This window comes from Gossypium hirsutum, chromosome A10 (assembly GCF_007990345.1).
Source record: "Gossypium hirsutum isolate 1008001.06 chromosome A10, Gossypium_hirsutum_v2.1, whole genome shotgun sequence".
In the NCBI taxonomy this organism is placed as follows: Eukaryota; Viridiplantae; Streptophyta; class Magnoliopsida; order Malvales; family Malvaceae; genus Gossypium; species Gossypium hirsutum.
Genome location: NC_053433.1, coordinates 73345850 through 73372449, shown reverse-complemented (window position 1 = coordinate 73372449; position 26600 = coordinate 73345850). Strand labels below are relative to the sequence as shown.

Sequence of the window (26600 nt, the reverse complement as noted above, 5' to 3'; positions counted from 1 at the left end):
ACTCAAAACAAATAAACAGAACGTAATATATAAATTGTAGTAACACAAGCATTTGATAACAGTGGTATAACTAGTACGGAACAGATCTAGAGTATCATAGAGATTTCAACAGAGGTAGTACAACAGGACAAAGCAAAACAAAATAGAGCAAAACAACGCAATTCAAATAAAACAAAACCGAATAAAGCAGAACAGAACAGGATGGAACAGAGTAGAGCAATACTAAATAAAATGGAACAGAGCAGAACGGAGTATGTATGTTTATGCATATGTAGTATTTTTCAACAGATCAGAATGCAGATTTATCAGAATAGTCTTTCCAAACTCCACTACACACCAGAATAGAGTTTTCCCCCGAACTCATCCATCCAAACTCCAATAAATTCATCTCAGGTTGCCCGACAATAATGGCTTATCAATATACAGTTAAACTGCCAATCAAATACATGTGGTCAAGCCACTATAGTGCAGTCAAACTACCAGAATAGAAGTGTGGATAAACCACCAGATAATGCAGATCATTAAAATGCTAGAAACTTCCTCCTTTTACTTCAACCCAAGTCCCATGCAATGTGTCATGGCATGCTTATGCATAATCAGAGTAATGAGCATGTAAGTCATACTATCTCTCAATAACAAAATCAGTAAAATAGGAGTCCATGTTTTGTAAAACAAACTTATCAAACCTCAAAGAACCATATCAGATTTGCCATGAAGTCACAAGCACTGTTATAAATTAGAGTCAGTAATAATCAATCTAGCATGTTCATATATTGCATACTCTTCATCAACAAAGCAACACAAAAGCATACCAACAAACTTAACATAATACAGATCGTACCTGATAATTCGGACACATAGACAATAGTACATTACTTTCTAATAGATCCTACACACTTAGGTTTAAACATAAAAGATATACGTACAGATCACAAGTTGTTCATCATCAGTCTAACATGTTCAGATATCGTATATATCATTCGTATATCAGACTTAAAGCATCAGATAGTCCTCTTACGATCAAATTCAAATCATAAATACATTGTGGAGGTCAGTGCTCATGTTGAACAACACTCACGGCCTCAAAAATAAGATTCAGATCCTATTTATATGCCACACAGCCAGTACACAAACCCATGTCCTTACCTGTATGGCTTATACGGCCTGGGCACATGCCCATGTCCCTAGTCGTGTGGTTCTAAATCATAAACAGTGAGATACACGACTTGGACACACGCTCATATCCTTGCCCGTGTGGCTCACACGGCCTAGACACACGCCCATGTCCTTACCCGTATGGCTCACACTGCCTAGACACAAGCTAATGTCCCTAGCCATATGGTACTAAAGCGTAAACAATGAGTTACATAGCCTAGACACACACTCGTGTCCTTGCCCATGTGGCTAACACGGCCTGGACACACACCCATATCCCTAGCCATATGGTATTGCCAGTCTCGTTTTCTAACGATTGAAAATGCAGAAAAAGAGGGGTTTCTACACCCACCTGATATGGACTCGATGCAGGAGCAACAAGGATGAATTCCCATCCCTAAACAACAAGCAATTTTCCAACAAACAGTTAACTCACAGTTAAATCGCTAAAAACTAACATTCTAAAATCGAAGTTACGTGGAAGAACTTTCGACACCAGAACTTAAATCAAACTTACTGGCCAATGAATCGAACTAGTAAGGAGAAGTCAGATCCCGTACAGAATCAGTGTAACGTAACATAGCACAAAACAAAAGGAACTTGAAACAGTGAAACCAAATCAATGTAGAAGGAAGCACAAGGTAACATTAGAAATAAAAAAATGAAACAATCTAAACAGAAACGGAAGTTTTGTTTTGAAAAAGTTTAGTTAACTAAAATAAACTACCCCACCAGGTAGTTCAGAAAAACAATATCTCTATAGCTTTTGCCGAGACTCGAACACAAGACCAAATGGTGTATAGACGCTCAATAATTGAACCAACAAGCTTATTCTTGATATCAATTTCACACAATTACTTATAAACCACATGTTTCAAGGTAAGGGTTTAAGCAAAATAGCAAAATTTCCAAAACAGGATTCAAACTCAAAACTTCACACACATACTTAGAACACTTAACCACTGAACCAGATCAATTTCCTTGTCACACGTTTCAAAATTTTAATTCAAACCCCAAAATTAACCACTTTGTGTTTCACTAACTCATCTTCTTCTAACCTGGTTTTTGGGATGTTATAGAGTGACCAAAATAGAAGAACCCTAAAAGTTGGGTGACCAACTATGTAGTTTACCCTAATTAAAAATGACTAACCTAAACTCATTCTAGACTCATCTATATTATTTTTCATTTTTAAATATATTATTTATTAATTTAATATTTTTTCTTTTATTACTTTTTTTATGAATTTCTTTTATTAAATTTTAAACATAGATAACTTAGCATATTTTTTTAAAAGCTTACATTTATAGTATTATATATTTAATTTAATTTTATATATATTGAATGCTATATAAAAATAAAATAAAATATATATTACAAAGTGGAAAATAGATCAAGTTAGTCATTGAATATTAGAGCCCAAACCTAACTCATGTTTTAAATAGGTTTAAATTTTTTTCCAAGCTCATTTACAAGTCTTATAATTTTTTTTCTAAACCCTCCTATATATTAGGCACGCCTTTCGAGTTGGGATAGTAATCCGACCCTTGTATACGTCTATCTCTAAAAAAGTTTGTGAAAAACACATAATTTGTGACTAAAGTTTATCAAACGGGTGAAAAAATATTATATATAAGTTTATATTTTAAAAATAATAATTCATATATAAATTTCACATTTTAAGTAATAATCATATTTAAAAAAGGATGAATAGCTCTTTTTCTTAATAATAAGAAGATACATTTGACAAAAACAAATGGATATGTTTAATTGAGAAAATGATTTTTTAGGTAGTTAATTTAAGAGTACTCTATAAAATTAATCTATTTTATAAAATAATTACATTTGAAAAGGGTTTGTGACAGTATGTCATGGACTTTCAATAGGCACCTGATAATTTTTCACAATATGGAACAAGGGGAGGATCCACTACAAGTTCCTTTAATTTATTTGACTTTTTGGGTCCAAATTCATAATCTTCCATTAGGGTTTATGTCAGAGGGATGGTGCGTTAATTTGGTAATTTCATTGGTACTTTTCTACTGTATGATGCATCTTTGATTGTGAAGGGAGTTGTTTGACTACCATTAAAGCATAATAAAAGAATTATTTTGGATCCGGACTACCCGATGTATGCTCTCTTTCAATATGAGAAACTGATGTTGTTTTGTTTCCGATATAGTAAACTAGGCCACGGGAGTGTTTCTACCCGATTCGATTCACGTTAGGAACACAAGAACTGAAGCTTGGTTGGGACAATTCCATAAAAGTGACACAAAGAAAGGGGTCGATAGTATTTAATAGGTGGTTAAGGGAAGAAAATACAGGGGGATTTTAATGATGGTTTTTAAAGGGAGCTAAGAAGGTTGGGGAAGGAGTAAATCGTCATGATGGGTCTAACGCTCAGCAAGCATATAATGGGAGGGATTCATAGGCGGAGCGGCAGATGGATTTGGGTTCCCATACAGAGGATAATCTGGTGGAGTTGGTTGATGGTAAGAAAAGACAACGTACCTAAGAGGGGAAGTTGAATGTTTCTAGTTCTATGGAGCTGAAAGACTTGGGTTTTTCCAATGATAGATCGGAGGCCATTAGCAAGTCGATCGGCTGGGAACAATAAAAATCTTTAATTGGAATGTCAGTATATTGGGGCAGCCAAGAATAGGTTAAAACAAATAAGGCCTCAACTTTTGTTTCTGATAAATACAAAATTAAGTGTAAGACGTATGAGACGAGTTCGAGAAAGGTGTGGTTTTCAAAACGGAATTGAAGTTGATGCAGATGGTTCTAGAGGTGAGTTATCAATGGGATGGATTGGTGAGTACGTAGTTTAATTAAAAAGTTTTTCTAGATCACATATTGATGTTAAAATTGAAGAAGGTGAAGGATTACCGAGATGGAGACTTACTGGGTTTTATGGGTCACTAGATGAGAAAGGAAGGAAGAGTTTGTGTAACTTTTTAAAACAATTGAGAAAGGATTGTTCCTTTCCATGGTTAGTAATAGGCAATTTTAACGAAATAATATAATTATTTGAGAAACAACGGGGACGAGTGTAGGATGAATAGAGGATGTAGAATTTTCATGACGTATTGGAAGAATGTAAGCTTAGCAATTTGGGTTTCTCCGGTCAGTGGTTTATTTGGGAAAAAAGGCGGCTACTAGAAAATAACGTACATGAGTGATTAGATAAAGGGTGGCTAGTTCAACTTGGCGGGAGCTATTTCCCTATTATTCTGTGAGGCATCTATCACATGCTTTTTTTATCATTGTCCGGTACTGATTGATATAGTTAGAAAAAGATGTTTTAGGAAAACGAGGGATGATTTCCAATTAAAATTCAACGCGAACTGGATTCTTGGAGAATCTTGTGAGAGGTGTATTAAGGATTTTTGGGATCTATCAAGGCTGAGTTCATCAATGAAATCGGAAGGGATAGGTTTAGATTTGAATAAATAGGCGAAGAAAAATCAGAGATACAGAAAATAAAAGGTGGATAACTTGAATTAGAGATTGGAAGAGTTGATTTTAGTTGAACCCGATGAGGATAGTTTGATGGAGTTGATGGAAGTCAAGCTTGCTTTAAATATAAAGGCTGATAAATATAAGTTGTTTGGGGAACAAATGACGATAGTCAATTAGCTTAAATCTAGATATTGTAATACGTCATTTTTCCACAAATCTGCTTCTAGTCGCAGGAAAAAAATAACATCAGGGGTTCGCAAAACAAGGATGAAATATGGGTGTTAGAAGAAAGGGGAATGGCTGAGGTTGTTGTCAGTTATTTCAAAGAGTTGTTCATGGCTTCTTCGATAAGAGATTGTGAACACATACTATGAGTTGTCAGTTGTCTTTATAGAGAATGAGGTGTGGGTAGCAAGGCATGGCGCCACTAAAAGCTTTAGGTGTGGATGGCTTTTCAGCTTTATTTTTTCAGAAATACTGGCACATTATGGGAAAAGAGATATACCAGTTTTGTATTTATATGTTAAATGGAAAAGCGTAGTTAGAGGACATTAATAAAACAAATATAGTGCTTATTTCGAAAGTCACCAATCTAAAAATAATGTCACAATTTCGTCCTATTAGCCTGTGTAATGTTATCTAGAAAATTATTGATATGACAATTGTGAATAGGCTAAAAAAAGTGTTGCATATTTGTATTGATGAAACCCAGTGAGTGTTTATTCTGAGGAGACAAATTTCAAATAATGTTCTCATTGCTTATGAATTACTGCACGTATTAAAAGAGGCATTCTGCAACTACAAGGTCTTTTACATTGAAGCTGGATATAAGCGAGGCTTATGATAGGGTGGAGTGCGGGCTTGTGGCTAAGGTGATTGAGCGCATAGGCTTTAATGCAAGTTGGATTGATTTGATAATGCGATGTGTAACAATAGTTTCATACTCAGTTATTTCGAATGGAAGGAGGAAAAATTAGTTTTGGCCTTTTAGGAAATTGAAACAAGGGGACCCTTTAAGTCCATATTTATTTTTTATGTGTGCTGAAGGGCTTTCAAGTTTACTCCATTTGGTTAAACAAGAAGGAACAATTAGAATAAATAAAGTGGGAAAGAGAGGATTAGCAGTGACACATTTATTTTTTGCTGATGATGGTTTACTATTTAGAGAGGCAAAGGAAGAGGGAGCGCTTGCAATGAAAGAACTTTTATTGGAGTGTGAAGGGGTTTTAGGATAGATGATCAATTTTGAAAATTCGTTGGTGTATTTTAGTAATAATGTTGATGGTGGGATGAAGGATAGAATTGGGAATATTTTACGGGTTCGTATTTCAAGTAATCTAGAAAAGTATTTAAGGTTACCAACAATTGTGGGTAAGAGAAAGAAGAAGGCTTTTTTGGGATATAAAGAGAGTTTTTATAAACGTATTAATAGTTGGAGTATACGTTATCTATCTATAAGAGGAAAGAAGGTGTTCATTAAATCCATTCTACAAGCAATCCCTATTTATGCTATGAACTATTTTTTGCTTCTGATTACTTTATGTCATGAATTAGAGAGCATCATTAGCAAGTTTTGGAGGCGAAATAGCGGAACAAACAAGGGGATCCACTAGTGTCAATGTGAATTATTGTGTAAGTCGAAAGCAGAAGGTGGATTAGGATTCAGAGACTTGGGTTCGTTTAACATGGCTTTATTGGCGAAACAAGCGTAGAGGCTAATGATGAGACTAAATTGTTTACTGGCTCATGTTATAAAAGCCAAGTATTATCAAATGAGTGGTTTTATGATAGCAAAGCTTGGGTCTTACCCTTCATATACATAGCGTAGCATCTTGTCTACTCGTAGGGTAATTGAGGAGGGAAGCAAGTGGAAGGTGGGTAGTGGCACGTCAATTAATATATAGCGATGGCTGTCGAGTCCTAAACAAGCAAGAGTGATGGGTCAATGCATAAATATTAATTATTCATATGTTTCTGATTTAATTGACGTGGACTTTTATACCCGAAAGGTCAATGTCTTGAATAGACTGTTTGATAACGATCAAGTAATGAAAATTTCATTCATTTTGCTGTCAAGGTTTGCTCTAAAGGATGAGTTTGTGCGGCAGGGAGATAATTGCACCAAATTAAAGTTCATGTATATAATTGCACATTAAATCAAAGTTCATGTATAATTTTGAGATTTATTCCTTTTTAAAAACCAACAAGTTTAGCCTTTTTGGTATTTTTACCAATTGAGATGGTGTCGTTTGACTTGTGGAACTAAACTTATTGAGTCATTTTATTATAGTATAAATAATTATAATGGTGAGCAAAACTCGATTCGACTCGAAAAAATAAAAAAAACTTGAATTTCGAGTTAAACGAATCGAGTTATTCGAGTTATTTGAGTTAATCAAGTTATTCGAGTCAACTCGAATTTTTTTTTGAATTTCGAGTTCGAATCGAGTTGAGTTTTCAAATTCTAATAATTCAAATAATTCGAATATCAAACTATAATATTTTACATTTTTACCCCAAACTCCCAAACTTTTTACTTTTCTCTCAAAACTTTTACTCCTTCCCACTTTCCCTTCAAAACTTTTACTCTCCTCCCATCCCCACCCCCTAATCTAGCCAAAATCTATTTCCCACAAAAATTTTACTCTCCCATTTACTTTTTCTCAAAATTTTACTCCTCAAAACCCTCAAAACTTTTTATTTTTCCCCAAAATTTTTACTCCCTCCCACTTTCTCTCTAAAACTTTTACTCCCTTCCCATCCCACCTCCCATCTACCTCAACCCCATCCCCTCCCCCCCTCCCCCAAATTTTTTTTAATATTTTCCCTCCAAAACTTTACTCCCCCATTTACTTTCCTTCAAACTTTTATTCCTCAAAATTTTTTATTTTCCTCCTAAATTTTTACTTCTCACCCTTTACTCTCAAATAAAAAATCAAAATTATCCAAAAAAATCACTAATCATAAATAGTAATAATTTTATTTATATATACTATTTATATTATTAAATTAAATTTCACATTTTATATTATTTATATTATTGAATTGTTTAATCATATTGAATATTTATATTAAAATTGAATTATTAATTATGCCATAAAATATTCGTGCTAAAATTTTATATTGGTATTAATTTCACATTTTATCTTTAAAATAATTTTTATTAAAAAATCACATTTGTACATTTAATATATTTTTTAATTCCAAAATACATAGTGACAAGAATCTGAAGATAATTGAAACAACAAAGCAAGCAAAAAAGCTAACCCGTATATAAAAGATTAATAAATAAATTATGAGGTGATGAAAGTTAATAAAAAAATTGATTAAGGTGGACAAATTTTATTATGATAGGTGACAATGGTTACAAGGACCCAAAATTATTTTTTAAAATTTAACTCAAAGAAATATATTCAATTTGATTCGATTTGAATTTCATCTCACTCGACTCAATTCGAGAAAATTTCAAATCAAATTAGGATGATAAAATATGATTCGTCAACTCGATTAACTCGAAATTTTTTCATTTGATTCGATCGACCGCTCACCCCTAGATAATTATCTTCTAATCATATACACTTCTATATATGAAATAAGGATCATACACATACACATCCATATATGAACTAACTTAATTTTTAAATCGATCACTTATCTTTTCATTTTTTTCCCTCATATAATTTTTTATATCATAACATATGATGTGATCATAAATTAAACACTTAAGTATAGTGATTTTATTGAGAAGATTTTTATATTAATTATATTATAAAAGAGCTTTTTTTTTCACAATATAATGAGAGAAAGAAGAAGAAAAAATCACAAATTCTATCCATTTAATTTTATAGGTTATATTGAAATTTTAAACAACATATAACAGCGCCCTTTTAAAATCTCTTTCTTTCTTCACTTTGAAAACTTGATGTAAATTGGTAAATAATTAAAAATGTGTTATACATTAGTATTTATTATTATTACTATTGGTAAGAAAAAAAAAACCTCCAAACTTTAAGAAAACAACATTAATTTGTAAAAGCCTGTGAGAAACTTTGGCATTTGACTAACAGCTAAATCAATCAACTAAAAGTCGTGTGTAACAAACCTTGTCTTTGTCCAAAAACGGGCGCTGTTAGGTAGAGAACCGGACACCAATTAAAATTATATAATTAATATACAATAATTTATATTAATATGTATTTGTTATGCTTTAAGAATTAAAACTTAATATTAGACCATAATTATTTATGAAAATAAGTTAAAAAAAATTCCATTATTGTCAATTGCGTATTAGTTTGGTTGATATTGATATTGTTGTCAATATAGTAGAATGTAAATTCGAATACGTTAGAGCACATTATTTTTTTATTGCGCATTATCTTTTTATTTAAGAGTTAAGTAAAGACTATAAATAATTTTAAATATTGAATTAAGAAAAACAGATAATAAAATTAATGTTAAAAAAATATTAATATTTAAAAATCGAGAAAAATATATGTGATGAAAGGAATAGTGATATGTAGGTAGGTTCCCCGCATAGGACGCAATCTCCACTTTACGCTTATATTGCTTTCTTTTTCTATACAAATCCCGTTATTTGGCAACAACCACTACAACCACCTTTCATGACTAAATGACAAATATGCCTTTTTCTTGTGCGAGAATCAAACACTTTTGTTTTCAAATTCCATAAAGCTTCAATCATCATTCTAATTTATAATTTGATTACTTCAATACACAATCCAACTTATTTCTATTTTTTATTTAATTTTTAACTTTTTATAATATAAAAGTAAATATTTTATATTTAAAATAATAATAATAAATTCAAAAAAATTTGAAAATTTATTTTTTATACATGTTTATGACAAAAAATTTAGACAATTCATTTTACTAAAATAAGTGTAAATTTTTTTAAAAATTAATATAAAAAAATTGAGAACCAAATCAAATTGAACTAAATTATGATAGACAGTTTAAAAAAAATTTAAAAATTAATTAAATTAAACGGATATCACCCCTAAATTTAATTATTTTTTTTCTTTTATTTTATCTCTTGTATTTTTTATAAGAGAAGAGAAAGATGATTCTAGATCAAGTTTATATTTGAGTGATGTTTAAAATTTTTTATATTAAAAATTTTATGAAATGTGATTGTGGAGAATATGATTATTAAAAATGTAAGATTATAATATTTAGTAAAAATAAGTAATGACAATTAAAGTCTATAAAAATTATAATGATACGTATTATATCAGAGATATTAAGCCTAAAGGAATGAGCACCAAGCCAAAATATATTACCTAGGCTAAGAGAAAAGAATCTCCATAATTGATAGTTGTCATACAATGGGCGGCTACCAAGCACTTCTCTTGAATCAACTACAATACTTGCCAAAGATCAAGGGGTGAGAGTAACAAGTGAATTGTAGGGCAACCTTGCCAATAGGACAATGACCTCAACTAGTCCCAAGTAATGAACGGCTAAAGGTGAGTTTGGATGGGTGGTACGTTTACCTGCGGTTAGTGTGTGGCGGTGAGATTAGATACTGTAGCGTGAGACAAAAAGTAACCTAAACGCACCGCACCGCACCATACTGTCATCCCAAACCCACCCTAAGCCTCAAACATTTATACATTATCACACTAGCCAAGCTCCCATGATTCCTTCAGTGTAAAAAGTATCGTGTATACTAGTTTAAGGTTTGAGTTCACTTCTTACTCATACTCTTATTAAATATTTTCTTAAACTTATTGTTGTTCCTTATTCTGAATCAAGAGTGAAGTTAGAAATTTTGTTTAAGGAGATTGAGGTAATATTATAAAATTTGGGGAGGGAGATAAATATAAAATTTTTGTATTGAAGTTTTCAAAAAAGGCTAAAATTATGGTTTTTCCATTAAATCAAATGTTAAGAAGAACTAAATTGTTTTTTTTTTAATTTTGGGAGGGATTATAAAGGTAATTTTCTTTTGAGTTAAGAGGGAGGGGGGAAAGGCCCCTTCCTACCCCTTTGGCTACGCCTCTGCTATGAATTAAGCATCGAAGAGCGTCTTGAAGTATAAATTTGGACACCCTTATAGTTACCCTATGTCTTGCAAGCCTTCCATCATCCTTGGGGTGTGAAAAATCCTTATAGTCCATTATCAACTTAAAGTGACTAAAACAATATGTTTAGTTAAACTAAATATTTTACTTAGAATGTGATGATATTTTTTAAAATTATGGAATGAAATGAAATAAAAAACTTATTAATTTTAATATTTTTAATAACATTTATAATTAAAAAGTTATTTTATTATTGACAAACATGTAATTTAATTTATTTATTTTAAAATATCATTAGTTTATTTAAAAATAATAATGCATTTATCTCAAAATAATATATGATTAAAATTAAAATAAGTTTTAAACATTTGGTTTGTATTCAAATAATTCAATAGTATTTAAAAATAATTTAAAATTTGATTTTGATTTTATAATTATGAAAAAATAGTAATATTGTCCCAAAAGTAAATTTTTTACTTTATTTTTCGAATGACCATGCTTCAAAAAATGGCAATATACTTTATCACCATTATTGAAAAGGATGATATTGTTATAATTGAAGAAAAAGTAATTCATAGTATTAGATAGATTGAGTAATTAATCAATACAATTGAGTTTGTGGGTAGCAAATATAACCAACTTTCCTTGATAACAGCTATCTCTAATTTCTATTTCAAAATAATTAGAGAATAAGCAGGCTTGGCCCATAAGTTGGTTGGGTCCTCGATGCTCTACTTCACAGACTTAGTGCTCATTTTATGTTTCCATAAATTTTGATACCAATTGTTAACGCACTCAAAACTTTTTTGTATTTGGGCTTGGTTTAAGTTCGACTTTTTTCCTTGCTTTGGGTCAAAATTTTGGGCCCAAACATGAAAAATCAATCGTGCGATTCGTAATTTAACTGAATTAACGACTAACTTATCCCACCCGATTAATCACGAGTTAAATAGTGATTCAAGCAAGATGATGATATGAGGTGTTGAAGAGTTTATTATTAATAGATATTAATTTGGATCGAGGGTTAAAAATTTTGTTCTAAAGGTCCAACCCACCCGTCCGGCCCATATTTCTAAATTCTCGCTTGTCGCCGGCAAATGAATGTTTTTTCTATTTCCCTCCTTTCGGTCGCTCCCTACTCATCCCCGAAACTGATTCCAACTACAAAAGCTCACTGTTTTCTCCGATATTATCCTAAATTTTCCCGTGAACCAAAAAGGAAAGAATGATGAACCCCCCTAGCAACTCCAAAACCCCCAAAAATTTCTCGCCATTCAAACAAACCCCTCCTCTCCAAGACCTCCAGCAAGCCTTCTCGAACATCCAGACCCACTGCTCTTCTCTCTTCCGACAAACTCAAAATCAGTTAATGGACGCTTTTAACTCCACCTTTTCTCACTTTAATCCGCCTTCTTTTTCTCCAAAAGGGCCGGTTTTTGCTCGAATTGCTGATTCTAGCAAGACCCAGATTGCTTTGAGTAAAAAAAACGGTGATGCCATGCCGGCAGAGAAATTAGAAGAGAGATTGGCTGGGGTTCCGGTCTATGCCTTGAGTAACTCAGAGGAGGAATTCGTGTTGGTTTCGGGTGTTTCGACGAAAAAATCACTTGGGTTGTTGTGTTTCAAGAAGGAGGACGCTGAGGCTCTTTTGGAACAGATGAAGAATATGGATCCTGGCATGCGAAAAGGAGGTTCTAAAGTGGTTGCTGTTGCTCTTAACAAGGTTATTTTCTTTCCTTCTTTCTTTCTATTTGGATTTTTCAAAATGCGTTTGATAGATTGAATTTGTGTAGAAAATGTACAAAGTTTTATGGACTATGGAGTCCATTAAGAGGCTAATGTCTGTTTCCCACTTGTGTTTGCCATTTTCTTAGATATAAAAGATAAAATAACAGATTTGAAAATGTTTTAGCTTCAGCTGTTTGTTCTTGTAGTGACATAGGATTGAGCTTTTTACTTTCTAATATTTCTTTTTAGCAACATTTTGAGCAAGGAAATAGTAAGCCGCAAAAGCAAAAGACGAAATCGAGCCTGTTATTAGATTGTTAACTTACCGTGCCTTTAAATCTTAACTAATTTGGTTTTTTTTTTTCATTGTGTAATTAATTGTTTGTTTGGTTTATATGAATGAGATAAATGTTGGAGGAGTCATGCTTGGATATGGGGGTTTTGCAGGTTGTCCAGCTGCAGGTTGCTGGTGTGGCACTTAGGCTGGTACCAGAGTCCACTCAGATCAAGAATGCACTTAGAGTGAGTAGTTTGTTATAAAATGAGCTAATTTGTCTGTGAGTCTTTGTGTTATGTGGATAGAATGAATTTTATGCTCTCTATTTTGGGTTCTTATAAGTTTCAAGATTGATGTAGGAATCCTATAACTTTTTATTGTTCTTTCTTTCATGCAAAAGATATGATATGTTTTAATAATCCTGACAAAGGAAAATGTCTGACATGAGGACTTGAGCCAAACAGTATATTCAAAAGTGATTATCTTATTTATTCCTTTTGTGTGAAACTAGTTTGCATGTTCTCATTTCCTGTGTAGAGAAATGTCATACTTGGAGTCTTATCTTATCCACTATTAGATTGTCTGGTTATAACTTTCAATATACTTCTCCTATGGGATCGTTGTAATTGTTGGGTGTGATTTTACTGTTAAATTAGCAGAGCCAAATGACAATTGCTTTTTTATTGGGGTTCAATTAATTTATAGAAAAGTTATTTACCTCTTTGATATTCTACGACAAACTGAATGAAGCACTTATAAGTAGTTATAAGTAGCTGAAGTGTCAGTTTCTTATAGCACCAGTAATTTTTTTCCTCTTCTTAAGAAACCTGCTAAGAAAGCTGGTGAATCACTTAAAAACTAAAATGCTTTACCTTTGTGATTATTTCAAAAGTTGTTAAGGTTCTACACAATGATGTAAAATCGGACCAGACCGGCCAGTTCAACTGGGAACCAGCAGATCCAGCGGTTTATCATCTCATACATAACCGGATATTTATCAACCTGGAGAGAATTGGACAAAAAATGGGAAAACCAGACCAAGAAAGAGGGAAAAAAAAAGAAGTAGAAAAACTGATTTTAGGCTTTTTAACCCATTTGAGTCAGACTTTTTGAACCCAATTGAAGAAGATCTTCATCTTCTCTTCTTTCCTTCTAGCAGCCATATTCATCTCCTCTTCTTTATTTCTATCAAAGTATCTGCTAGAAAACTTGGTTTATTTTCATCAAAGTATCTTCTAGAGATCCATTACAATTCAACCAATCAGATAAAATTTAGTTTGCGATGTTTGAATTTTTTTTGGTAAAATAAAAAAAGAAAGAGTTTAATTGAATGGTGGATTTGGTTTTCTTTTTGTGGATAGGCACAGCTTGACATGAATTGGGAATGCAGGGTTTTCTTAATTTGGTGGGTACTAACTATAGAAGGATTTTGATATGAACCAAATTGGCTTGAAATCAAGAAATAAGAATTTAAGGAAAAATAGATGCTAAAGTAGATAAAACAGAGCAAGGGGAGAGAAGAACAATGGAGGGGAGATTGAGAAGTTTTAATATTTTTTTTTCTTCATATTCTCTTTAATCGAGAGGGGATCTGAATTAGTGATTTGATATCAAACCGTTTGAACTGGGGCTTAACCGGTTTAATCTTTGGTTCGGTTTCTAAAACACTGGTTATGCTGATTGATAGTAGTTATATCAGCTATGAAGTATAGAGTGAGGATTTTGGTTCAGAATTACGTTGAAAGAAATCACAGTAATTTACTCTCTGGTAGATTTTGAATGGTTCCAAGTATGGTCATAACGTTTATGAGATTGCTTTTTCTTCTCCCGGTAACAAAGGTTAATTGTTTTTTCTGTTCTTCATTCCATATATTTTTTTTCTTTCTCCTCTTTTTTATTTCTGTTCATGCTTACCAACTTGCTTATTGTTTGTAAAATGCATGCTAAGTATGTATGCAACAATTTTTTTTTCTTTGAATAGGAAAGGGAAAGAGCTGGTTTCTCTGATGATAGCTTCCCGGGTGTTCCAGTTTTCCAGGTCCTTTCTAGCAGTGTTTAATACGTTAGCATGTATTTGTATGTGTTTAGGGCATATAGTAATCGTACTAGAATAGAATGCGATTTATAAAATTTATTAAGCCTTTTTGCTGCAATATTTGTTGCTCTTCATATTTCTTCCTTTCTGTATAATCATGTCATCTCTCAAAGCTTTGGGTTTCTGCATAATCAATTGCAACATCTTTTTTGTTGTCATATGGTATGGGATATTAAAATTAATTTGAGGTAGTCTTGACCATATTATCCAATTTCTGTCTGGGTTAATGGTTTTGGAATTTGACCCTAAGCTTTGTGGGGCCATGAAGCCTGGTGGTCTTTGTTACTAGTTAGCTGCCTTTTCTTTAAACATCACTACTTGGGAGAAAACAGCTGTGTTTCTGTAGTTTTATTTGTTACATTTATATCTGAGCACAACCTTTATTTGATTATGCAAGATTTGAAATTGTTGAAATATTTGGTTTTCAGTCTAGGAGCTTGGTACTAAGAAGTCAAAATAAGAGCTATCGACCAGTTTTCTTTCGAAAGGTTGGTAAATAGATAGCCTTTTTATATGCCCAATGTTCATGGATAGTCTCCAGATCTTATGTTCCAAAATTCTTTTAGGAGGATTTAGAGCAATCACTTCTGAGAGCTTCCCGTGACCAGAATCAATTGAATCCTGCCTTTAGACCTGGGGATATTCAGGTTGGCTGCTGTTTTCTTGAAAAGAATGCTTATGACTGTAATTTTTCATATTCACACACATATGCACACGTGTATAGTTACGCTTTATAATTCAACGATATACTTTCTCTACGGTAATATGTGTATATTATAAAATTCACAGGTTGCTGTTTTCGAGGACATAATCAAGGGAATGAAAGTAAGTTGCTTCTTTGTATTAACAGTTTTCTCATAGTGTGGAAAGTGGAGCTTTGGGGATAAGAACCATTTGCTGTCCATAAAGCTTGTCAATTAAAATTTGCAGGACACTTCTACGTTGAATTGGGATGATGTTGTTTTCATTCCTCCTGGTTTTGATGTTTCAACTGATCCCACCCAACTACAACAGTAGGCAGCTAAATGAGTCGGTAAGGAAATCTTTTGCTAGCATTTACTTTAGGTGAATGTATGTAGCTGAGAGGTCCCTCTATTATAGGGACCTGATCAAATTAGTCCCTATACTATTAAATGGATCAATTTAGTCCTTGTATTATTAAAAAGAATCAAATAAGGCCAAATTGGAATAGACTTAACATTTACTTTTTAACAAAATATTTTTAAAGATTTTGTGAAGGAATTTTTTTGTTTAGAATTGAACTGCAATTGAAAAAATTAATTTTCAATATATTTTTTATACAACAAATGTTAACTCTGTTAAAATTTGGACTTATTTGATTCTTTTGAATAGTATAGGGACTAAATTAATCCTTTTAATGATAGAGGGACTAATTTGATCCAGTCCCTATAATATAGAGACCTCTTAGGTACTTTAACCATTTAATTTATATACTTGCTGCTTTCTTTATATCGTTTTTCTGAGGTGAACTTACATATGCAATTTAGACAATGAAATGAAGTGTAGAGGTCTAATGTTCATTCATATGACAACTTGTCGGTAATGAAATCTTTAGTTAGTTTCTATTATTCATTCCTCTTGGTTTTGATGTTTCAACCCAACAACAATAATGGTAAATTAAACAAGTCTGTAATAATATCGTTTGCTAGAATGAAATTTATATTCTTGCACCTTGTTTATATCGATGTTCTGGGATGATGGTATGACCTGCAATCCTGTTAAAAATACAATAAAAGATAACCAGCTCACACCCTAAGATTCAATAATAAACTTCAATAGAGCAGGAGAAAGTCCTTAGAAAAGATAGAATCGGGAAAGGAAGAAAGGTTTGAATACAAGATATTGAACCTGGAAAAGAAATAGCCGCAGCCACAAGGATTCTCAAGCTTTACATGAATCTTTTCCTAGGTTATCACAAATTATTTATACTCAGTATTATTGCAATAAAATTAAAAAGAAAACAGCTAATACTCCACGTAATCCTTAAGGACCACTGCGCTAGTCTTCTTCTGTTAGCTAACGGTAAATCGGCAGCTTCTTCAGGTAGTCCCTCTTTTCTAAGGTCTTTCATAGCATTACACAACCCCTTATATTCATCACAGATGAACACATATGTCATGCAGTATAGATAATGAAATGTTGGTGTAGAGATTTGATGTTCATTCATTCATATGACAACTTCTCAGATGGTCTACTTGATTATGCTGGCACCGGCCTTCTTCAGCAGTGGATATGAGCTTTGACTGTTTGAGTGCTGAGTCCGTCTTCGTAGGTTCTTTATTGATGTTTTTTTTTTCCGGGGAAGATGTAATATTTGTGTTATGTTACTTAGTTGCATATGCTTTACCATGTAGGTTGTAGGTTTCAATCTGCTTAAAAAGGTCAGAGGTAGACGTGTCTATGACTCGAATTTAGTGGACCTAAATATAAAATTTTGTTTGTTCAAGGTCAAATGTGTAATTTAGTATTTAAAAACCATATTGATGTTTTATGTTTATATATATATATATATATATAAAATTAAGATGTAATTCTGTTCAGGTTGATCGGTATTATGAAAAACATGTTATAAACCTAATCTAATCCGTGGAAACAAATAATTAACCCTTCCCACTGTCAATTTATAATTATTTTAAGCCTTCTTACAACTTATGAGAAACTAGAATTTTGCAAATATTTTAAAGGGAAAATTACTAAGGCAGAGTACATAGAAAAACAAATTGATAGTAATAAAAACATTGGAAGCTTTTAATAAGAGATGCTTCATTATCATCATATTCTAATTTCGACATCATCACATCACCATGTTTCACGAATCAAATAAACTTTGGTTTGAGCAACTAGTGTTTTGGAAAGAATGATAATTTTGCAATATCTTCTAAAAATTAACTATTCTTTTAAAATAATTACAAATTAAACCATAATCAATAATGTTTTTTTTTGTAGGTTTTATTATATATTAATATTATCCTAATTATATTTTGTTACATATGAAATTAAAAACAATGAAAATAATTGTTTACAAATTACACAATACAACATTTTCTTTTTAAATTAATTTATCTAATTGTTTTTATTACTGTTTTTGATAGCAAATTCATGCAAGCAAAAAACAAAAAGAGTAAAAATTCTCCTTTGGGATGATGTAACATTTAGTATATGAACTTGATGATTTTTTAATTTCATCCTTAATTTTTTTTCCATATTAATCCCAAACTTGAATTCCATCAATTTATTTTTTTTAGCTTTTTATGTAATGCAGGTAAAGTTTCACATCATCACCTTAATTTTTTTTAAAAAAATATTATATACAACCTTAAAAATTTTTTAAAAAAATAAAAATAAAAGTTATAAAAATGTATAAAAACTAGAAAAAATTTAAAAGTTTCCTTTATCCCTCCTCTTTTCTATAAACTCAAATAATGTGTGTATATCCCTTTTGAATTAAAATGAAGAAAAAAAATAAAATAATTCATGTTTCTTAAAGAAATAAAAATTCAATTAATTCAAATGTCAATATGGTATAAAAGTTAGTGAGATAACAAATTAGAATGATAACACAACACATTAAAAAACAACGACTAAGTACAAATAAAAAAAGGCCTCAAGATCAAAGAAGTCAAACTAAAAATAACATTAAAACGGTTTGTTCTCATCGTTCTATCAATTGCATGTTGTGATCAACATAAAAATTCAATGGAGGAGATATATACATAACAAGGATAACTAAAATGGCTGTAACGCCTCAATTTTCGGGAATCTTGTAAATGTTGGCATAGGTTTAATTATGTTAGCGGGCCTCTAGAAAGCCCAAACTTAAGATAGAACCCGACAATTTTAGTTAATTTTTGTTCCATAAGAAAAATGGGGTGAAATTATGAAATAGAACCTATGTGAAAATGTTTGAAAATGCTATAGGCTAAATTGAAGTGGCCAAATAAATAGGAGTGCAAATAGGAGGATTTGCATGACAAACCTCCCATTTTACATGAAGTGGCCAGCCATCATGTTGTTGTAGACAAAATGTGCACTTGATATCCATAATTTATGGTACAAATTGATACAAATTGATAATGGGTTAGGTAAATGTTCCATGATAATGGGTTAGGTAAATGTTTCATGATAATGGGTTAGGTAAATGTTCCATGATGGGAATTTCGTGTCTTTTGTATTAAAGAATTAAATGGATGAAATATGAAGTTTTATTAAAAGAAAAAGGGGTGAAAAGAACAAAGTTTTGTCCATCTTTGTTCATCATAGCTGAAAGTTAGAGAAGAGAAAGGAGAGGAGAAAGCTCTTGAGTATTCGGTCATTAGGAGGAGGAAAATTGAAGGTAAGTTCTTGGTACCTTGCTTCTATTTTGAGGTTCATGAGTTCTTCTTGATTCTACCTTAACTCTTGAAGTATATTTTGATTTTTGGTTGTGTTGTGAGCATTTGGTCATGAATTAAAATGAAGGAAATGGTTGTTGTTTCATGTTCTTTTGATGAAAAATGGAAGATATGTGAAGTTGAGCCAAACAAATGAGCATGCATGTGCCTTAGATGCTAAGGAGAAAAATCAGCTAACATGTTGTGCTTTAAAATGATGAAATGGAGATTATTCTTAAGTAAAATCATAGATATGTGATGATTGATTGGTGATATACATGTTTAAATAACATGCATGCAAGGTATGTGTGAAAGAGTGATTTGGTAATAAATCTGCTTGGGACAGCAGCAGTAAAGTGACTTTGGAAAATCACCATAAATTGTGGGAGATGAATTAGAAGCTGAATAAATTATGTAATTAAAGCTTATTGAGTCTAGTTTCTAATGAAATAAACAAGAACATATTTTGAATTCTTTACAATGAGAAATTTGATTCGTAATGAAGAGTGGTCAGATTAGTCAAACAGTGAAACATGGGAAACTTTGAGAAAAATCTGGTATTGATTGGCTAAACCAAAAATTCTGAAAATTTTATGGATAGAAGATATATGAGTCTATTTTCAGAGAAAATTAACGAAACTTGATTTGGAGTTTCGTAGCTCCAGTTATAAATAATTTAGTGACTGTTGTTCAGGAAGACAGTTTGCAGTGAAATTATGATTATGTGGTAAACATTGACAAAAATTTGTTAATGAGTTGCTTATTGATTTCTTATAAGCTTACTATGATCTGTAGGTGTGGTTGGCCGAATATTGTAAGGGGTTAATACGTAGTTTGTATTTGAATAGTTAGATTAACGTGTTAGTAATCCAATTGTAGGCGGTTCGTGTGTGGATCTCGTCAGCATATCGTCGCAAACAGGTGTGTAACTAACACCCTCTTTCTTAGTCTGGATCGGCAAAAGTCGAAAAGCCGAAATGCCGAAAACCGGTATTTTGTAGATTTGCGAATGTGCGAATGCTCGTGAGGTAAATCGATTAATGTTTTTGGTAAACTGCAAAATTTGGACTGCAAAGTGCATGATTTCTGTGCCCTCGATATTTTTGGGCTTAATGGGCCAAAATTGGAATGATGGGCCAACGGGCCCAATTCGGTAAGAACCCTCGGTACGTGATTCTGTTAGTACGTGAAAAGTAGGAATATGCATGAAAAACCCTAAAATAGATAAATTACTGAAATACCTTTAAAAGTGAAAAATTTATAGTTTTACCCCTAGTAGATAAATTACCGAAATACCCCTAGGGTTAAATTGACCTAAATGCATGTTTGATTGTTGTTATTTACTGCATGCCATGTTGTTATTATCTGATGCATGGGACTGGGATATTGACGGAGGAAGTACTGAAAGTGGCTTGTCCACGTACTGGAGGCTTTGCCTCAATTTACTGTTAACTGAGCAGCAAGGCTGCAACTGTAGAGTGTTGGGCTGGGTGGGTTGAGCTATTCCCCACATGGAGTGTATGGCTGGTACGGGTGGAATGTAGTGGTTGGTGGGTTGAGTAGTCTCCCCAAATGGGCTTGCATATGTTATTGATGTTGCATGTATTTTGAAATGGGCCTATGGGCCATACTGTTATCTGAATAAGGGGCTCTGGCCCAGTACCACTGTTACCCAAATGGGCTTGCATATGTTATTGATGTTGCATGTATTTTGAAATGGGCCTATGGGCCATACTGTTATCTGAATAAGGGGCTAAGGCCCAGATTATTGTAATCTGAAAAGGGCTCTGGCCCAGTACCACTGTTACCTGAATGAGCTTAGGCCCAATAGGCTTGAGCTGACTTGGGCTTTGAATGGGTTTTCCTTACACACTGAGTTTCCCCAAACTCACCCCTTTTATTTTCATCCACGCAGGAAATCCCCAACCATAGTGGGCTTGGAGCTGTGAGGGAATTCGGAGTGGCCACCCGTTCTGAAAGTTTGATTTTCTTCTGGTGAACTGGACATCCTTTTATTTACGTTTGAAGTTTTGGGTTTTTAAATGTAATAAGGCCGCTTAATTATTTTTTATGGTTTTAATATGTATTACTAAGATAGGTATTACTTATTTTAACTGTTCAAATTGGATAGCTTTAGGGCGCGTTTTCAAAAACAACAATTGATTTCAAAATAACACGACAACAAGCAAAGCTTCCGCAATGAAAGTATTTTCCAAAATTAATCACTTTTCCTAAAAATGACTTAATCAAATCGGTTTCCTAGAAATATCCATGACGTTAAGGTGTGACAATGGCGGTATGCATGTCTAGGATTGGATCTGAAGGGAGCTTGGTATTTAAGCAGTCCGATGGACTCACCACCTCTTTTCCGGTTTCCTACCTGGTGCACAGCTTCCATTCACTTTAACCCTTAATGAATTAATCTTTTGAACATCAAGTACGATTTTCTGGACTTAGAATGGAATTTTTTTTACGTTTTTGATGTGGCATGCCGGATCCGGCCATAACTTCTGGGCCGGGTTTGGGGTGTTACAATGGCAATACCAAACAATCATAGAAGATGTACTGTTGTAGTTAATCACTAATATAACATCCCAATCCTGTCACTGTCAAATTGTGCCGACAATGAACTCTGGTTAACGATAACTCTAGAGGTCCCAAAGACTCTTCAACATTTGATGATGTATGTTGAAACCATTTTTTTGAAAAAGGATTGACTTGATTTTGAAAACGAAAAAAATGGGAGTCACCACCAATCTTTTTTTATGAGGTGTGATTGGATCATCTCGTGATAGTTTTAATGTTTGATTTACTAAAACAACATTTTTGGTCTACGAAATTCAGAAAACGGGTTTGGGAGTCGGTTACGTACGAGGAAGGGTTAGCACCCTCGTAACGCCCAAAATTGGTACCTAGTTGATTAATTACTGTCTTAGTGTCGAAAGTAGAAAACTTGGAAAGAGTTTTAAAATCCGATTCCTCTTTGTATTAATGTTAATTTTACAAAAATGCTTAGATAAATTGAAATAGATGTTAAAAACCTTATCTCGCAGTAATGACACATCCAGTAAGTCAGGACACAACATTTTAAACCCTCGAGAATAAGCTTGTATATCTAAAACTCATGTATTTGATTCTAAAAGAATATTCCACTATTTAGGTTAAACGAGGAAAAATCGAAACCCAGTAGGTTAGGGCAGGACTTCTCGAATTTCCAAATACAAAACATTGCTTAAAAAATTCCTTTTTTATGAATTTAGGTAAAAATTAGTGTAATATTTAAAATGCTATACAATATGCGATAAAATGTTATAATAACAATGATGTAATTATAAAGATGAATAAAATATTAGTGGACTAGTCTCGATGAATAAGTAAAGCAATAAAGCAGAAATTCATGATATAAAAAACAAGCAATCATAGCATAGAAATGTTTAAAATGCATGGAATGCCAAATGAATGAGTAAGTAAAATAGATATATATTGTCAAGTTTAGATTTTTTTAATGTAAAATAATAATAATAACAAAATAGCAAAGACGAGATAGAACATAATAATAATAATAATAATAATAATAATAATAATAATAATAATAATAATAGAAGTGTGTGAGTAAAGGGATAAATAAATAGATACAATAAATAAATATTAAGGAAAATAATTAAGGAATATTAAAAATAAAAGGACCAAATTAAGATATGAATGAAATTAACAGTACAATTTGAAATAAAGTAAATAAATAATGATAACAATTAATAATAATAGTAATAATAATAATATATGCACAAATAAAATGAATGATTAATGAAAGAAAATTAAAGATTGAAAGAATAATAAGTGAATACAAGGATAAAAATGAATAAATGAATGGTTGAATGTCAAAATAAATAAAAAATAAAACAAGAACAGTGTGCATATAAAAGAATAAAATTTGAAATTAAGCAAATAAAGGATTAAATTGGAATTAAAATAAAATTTAGAGCCTAAATTATAATAAAATAAATGAATAAACATAAAAGAACTACATTGAAACTCGAATGACATATAAGGGGCATAAATCGGAATAAAAAAATAAGGTAAAGGACCACATTGAAGAGCATCTTCTCGCCCTTCAAAACGGCGTCGTTTAAGAAAAGGACTAAATTGTAATCGCAGGAAAACATAAGGTAGAAATTAAAAATATAAAAAAATCTAATTACAAAATACTTAAAAAGCGGAAGGACTACTCGCATAAATAGCCCCAAAACCAAAATCACGCGGATCCCCTGGAGCGGGTTGGATCGCGCGTGGGTCGGCTAAAAGACGACGTCGTTTTGTGGTTTTTCAAGACACCTTGAAACGGCGCCGTTTTGCAATGGTATATAAGCCACCCTTTTGACAAAAAAAAACATTTATCCTTGTTTTGGAAGAAAAAAAAGGTTCTCTCCCTCTCATTTTCTCTCTGGCTGAAGCCCAGCATCCGACGAAGGGATAACCGTGGTGCCGTTGTGCCAGCCGCCACATCTCCGCCGTGGGCGGTGGTCTGATGCCCCAGGTAAACTTTTTTTTTTCTCTTTTTTATATTATAATATACATATATATAGTAGTTTTAAAGAAAAAAATATAAAAAAAAATATAGGTATATGTATATGTAGTTTCGAAGAAGAAAAGTAAAAAATAAAAAAGATGATAACCTTCTAATATTCAAATCAATCTCCTCTTTTTTTTTTGAATATTATTTCTCCATTCAAAAGATCTGTGTCCATTACAAGATTTTTTCATGGCTTTTACAGCCAAATGTTACACTTGACTTGATTTTGTTACTATTCATGACTTGATTTTGCTACTGTTATTTTTCTACTTTGTTTTTCTGTTCTTTGGTCCTTTTTTGCAGGTTCAGCGAGGTCATCGGAGGCCTGAAGGGTTTCTTTGCTATTTTGGTGCAAGTTAGCAGATAGACCTCGGGACAAGGCATGGGTAATGCGCCCGATGAGCGGCGGCGTACATGGGGGCTAGGGTTTCTTCTTTCTCTTTTTGTTGAATTTTTTTTAGATTTTAGGCCACTTGGGCTTAGGGTTTTATTGTAATTTGGACTGTTTAATTCTATTTTATTTTGAGTTTTATTTGACTTAGTGGGCCGGGCGAATTTGGGCCTGTACAGCTGACCCTCTTTGCTCATTATCGTGTAACGGGAATGAAGCAAAGACTTTAACAAGGGCCAAATTTGCCTGGTTTTGCAGAATCTTGCCTTCTTGGTGTTTATCTTCTTCAAGTAGCCTCATTCTTTCCCACTGTATCTTCAGGGGTATAGGAATTAATGCTTCGATCTACTCCACTGCAACTTCAGAGAGATAAGGTTTATAGCTTTAATCTACTCTACTGCAACTTCAGAGAGATAAGATTTGCTATCTTTGATCCATTCCACTGTAACTTCAGGAAGATAAGACTAGTGGCTTCAATTTGCTCTACTGCAACTTCAGGGAGATAAGGTTTATAGCTTTAATCTGCTCTACTGTAACTTCAGAGAGATAAGATTTGCTATATTTGATCCACTCCACTGTAACTTCAGGGAGATAAGACTAGTGGCTTCAATTTGCTCCACTGCAACTTTAAGGAGATAAGATTTGTAACCTTCAGTCTACTCCACGCAACTTCAGGGAGATAAGATTTGTAACCTTCAGTCTACTCCACTACAACTTCAGGGAGATAAGATTTGTAACTTTCAGTCTGCTCCACTGCAACTTCAGGGAGATAAGGTTTGTAACTTTCAGTCTGCTCCACTGCAACTTCAGGGAGATAAGATTTGTAACTTCAACCTACCCCACTACAACTTCAGGGAGATAAGGTTTGTAAATTTTAGTCTGCTCCACTGCAACTTTAAGGAGATAAGACTTGTAACTTCAACCTGCCCCACTGCAACTTCAGGGGAATAAGGTTTGCTAACTTCGGCCTACTCCACTGCAACTTCAGGGAGATAAGATCTGTAACTTCAATCTACTCCACTGCAACTTCAGGGGGATAAGATTTGTTATTTTTAACCTGCTCCACTGCAACTTCAGAGAGATAAGGTTTGTGACTTCAATCTGCTCCACTGCAACTTCAGGGAGATAAGATTCGCCATGGTAATTTCAATTCATCCCACTGCAACTTCAAGGATATGAGATTTATGATTTCAATGACCTATTACACTACTCTCTTGGTAACATGACCTGTAGAATCCTTTTCATGGGCCTATTTATGCCTAGTGATTAGGATGTCATGATCAGGATGAATTAAATGCTCTTAACTAGATGTGTATGCATGATATTTGCATGAATACAGAATGTCATTTTTTCGGTAATAATCCCCTTTTAATGCTTGGGTTGGCATTGTTCATTGTTCATCGAGATTTTATCGCTAACGTATTACACTGCCTTCTTGCTCAGCTGGTATCACTGACAGAAAACCCGAAAAATTAATCACAAATTGGGCTATTATTTCCCAAATGTTTTCAACCCTGAGGCTTGGTTAGTTCTAAATAATAGTCCTGTTTCAGGTCCCCATATTATTTAGAAGCTTTCAGAGTAATATTCAGAACTTCTTTTGCTTGAATATTATTTAGTCCATTAATCGTTATTTCAATGAAAAATGCTTGAAAGAGATTATCACAATGGACAAAAAGAAATTTATTGAAAGCAAAGCTCGAAATGAATAAGTTGATCAAGATGGCAAATTTTCTAAAATATAAAATGAATAAGATGAAAATAGGTGCTCCAGATATCGTAGCATAAGCTTCTCCGTCCAAATTCCTCGAGAACCCTTTGAACTTGATATATGTCTAAAAAACCTAGAGTACTTTGTTGATGCCCCAAGATGTAGCATCCCTCCTTCTCGTTAATTCAAAGAGGACAAGATTACCACATACCCCATCTTTGATCAAAATTTGAATTGCCCTTTCCTGGGTTTTCAACTTAAAACCCCTTTGGTCTCAAGGCGCCCTTTACGGGTTTTCTCTTTGGCTTCTCCTTTTTCCTTTCTTTTCCTTTTTCTTTTCTTTTCTTTACTTTTCTTTTTGTTTTTCTTTTTTCTTTTCTTTTATTTCTTTTTTTAGTGAAGTATTTCTTGACTGAATTCGAATTCATCGGATCGGGTAGGTCCTTACCATTCATCTCGATTAATATCAATGCTCCTCTAGAACAGGCCTTCTTTACCACATAAGGTCTTTCCCAGTTTGGCATTCATTGTCCTCTGAAGTCCTATTGTATGGGAATGATCTTCTTTAATGTCAAGTCCCCCTCATGGAACACTCTAGGGCGAACTTTTTTGTTGTAAGCTCACATCATTCATTTTTGGTATATTTGACCATGACGGATAGCTTTCATCCTCTTTTTTTCAATCAGGTTCACTTGATCATATCGAAATTGGATCCATTCTGCTTTATCCAACTTTAGCTCAGCCAAAACCCGGAAAGAAGGAATCTTGACTTT

At 32.9% G+C, this 26600-nt stretch overlaps 1 protein-coding gene across 2 annotated transcripts; it reads left to right on the top strand.

The window, feature by feature from the left end:
• Positions 1-11704: 11704 nt before the first annotated feature.
• On the top strand, positions 11705-17231 carry LOC107927609 (protein TIC 22-like, chloroplastic). Of its 2 annotated transcripts, XM_041079327.1 has the most exons (8): positions 11705-12387; positions 12840-12914; positions 14651-14707; positions 15193-15252; positions 15331-15411; positions 15554-15589; positions 15695-15797; positions 16972-17231. In XM_041079327.1, exons 1-7 carry the CDS (start codon positions 11890-11892, stop codon positions 15779-15781), a joined length of 894 nt encoding a protein of 297 aa, XP_040935261.1. In that variant the 5' UTR covers positions 11705-11889; the 3' UTR covers positions 15782-15797; positions 16972-17231. The 2 variants fall into 2 exon arrangements, with proteins under 2 accessions (XP_040935261.1, XP_016714212.1); XM_016858723.2 differs by lacking the exon at positions 14651-14707 and having other exon boundaries at positions 11738-12387.
• The last annotated feature ends 9369 nt before the right edge of the window (positions 17232-26600 follow it).

Coding starts and splice junctions, on each gene's coding strand:
- LOC107927609 (XM_041079327.1), top strand. CDS start 11,890: ATGATGAACCCCCCTAGCAACTCCAAAACCCCCAAAAATTTCTCGCCA. Junction 12,388..12,839: donor TTGCTGTTGCTCTTAACAAG/GTTATTTTCTTT, acceptor GGGGTTTTGCAG/GTTGTCCAGCTGCAGGTTGC. Junction 14,708..15,192: donor CGGGTGTTCCAGTTTTCCAG/GTCCTTTCTAGC, acceptor TTTGGTTTTCAG/TCTAGGAGCTTGGTACTAAG.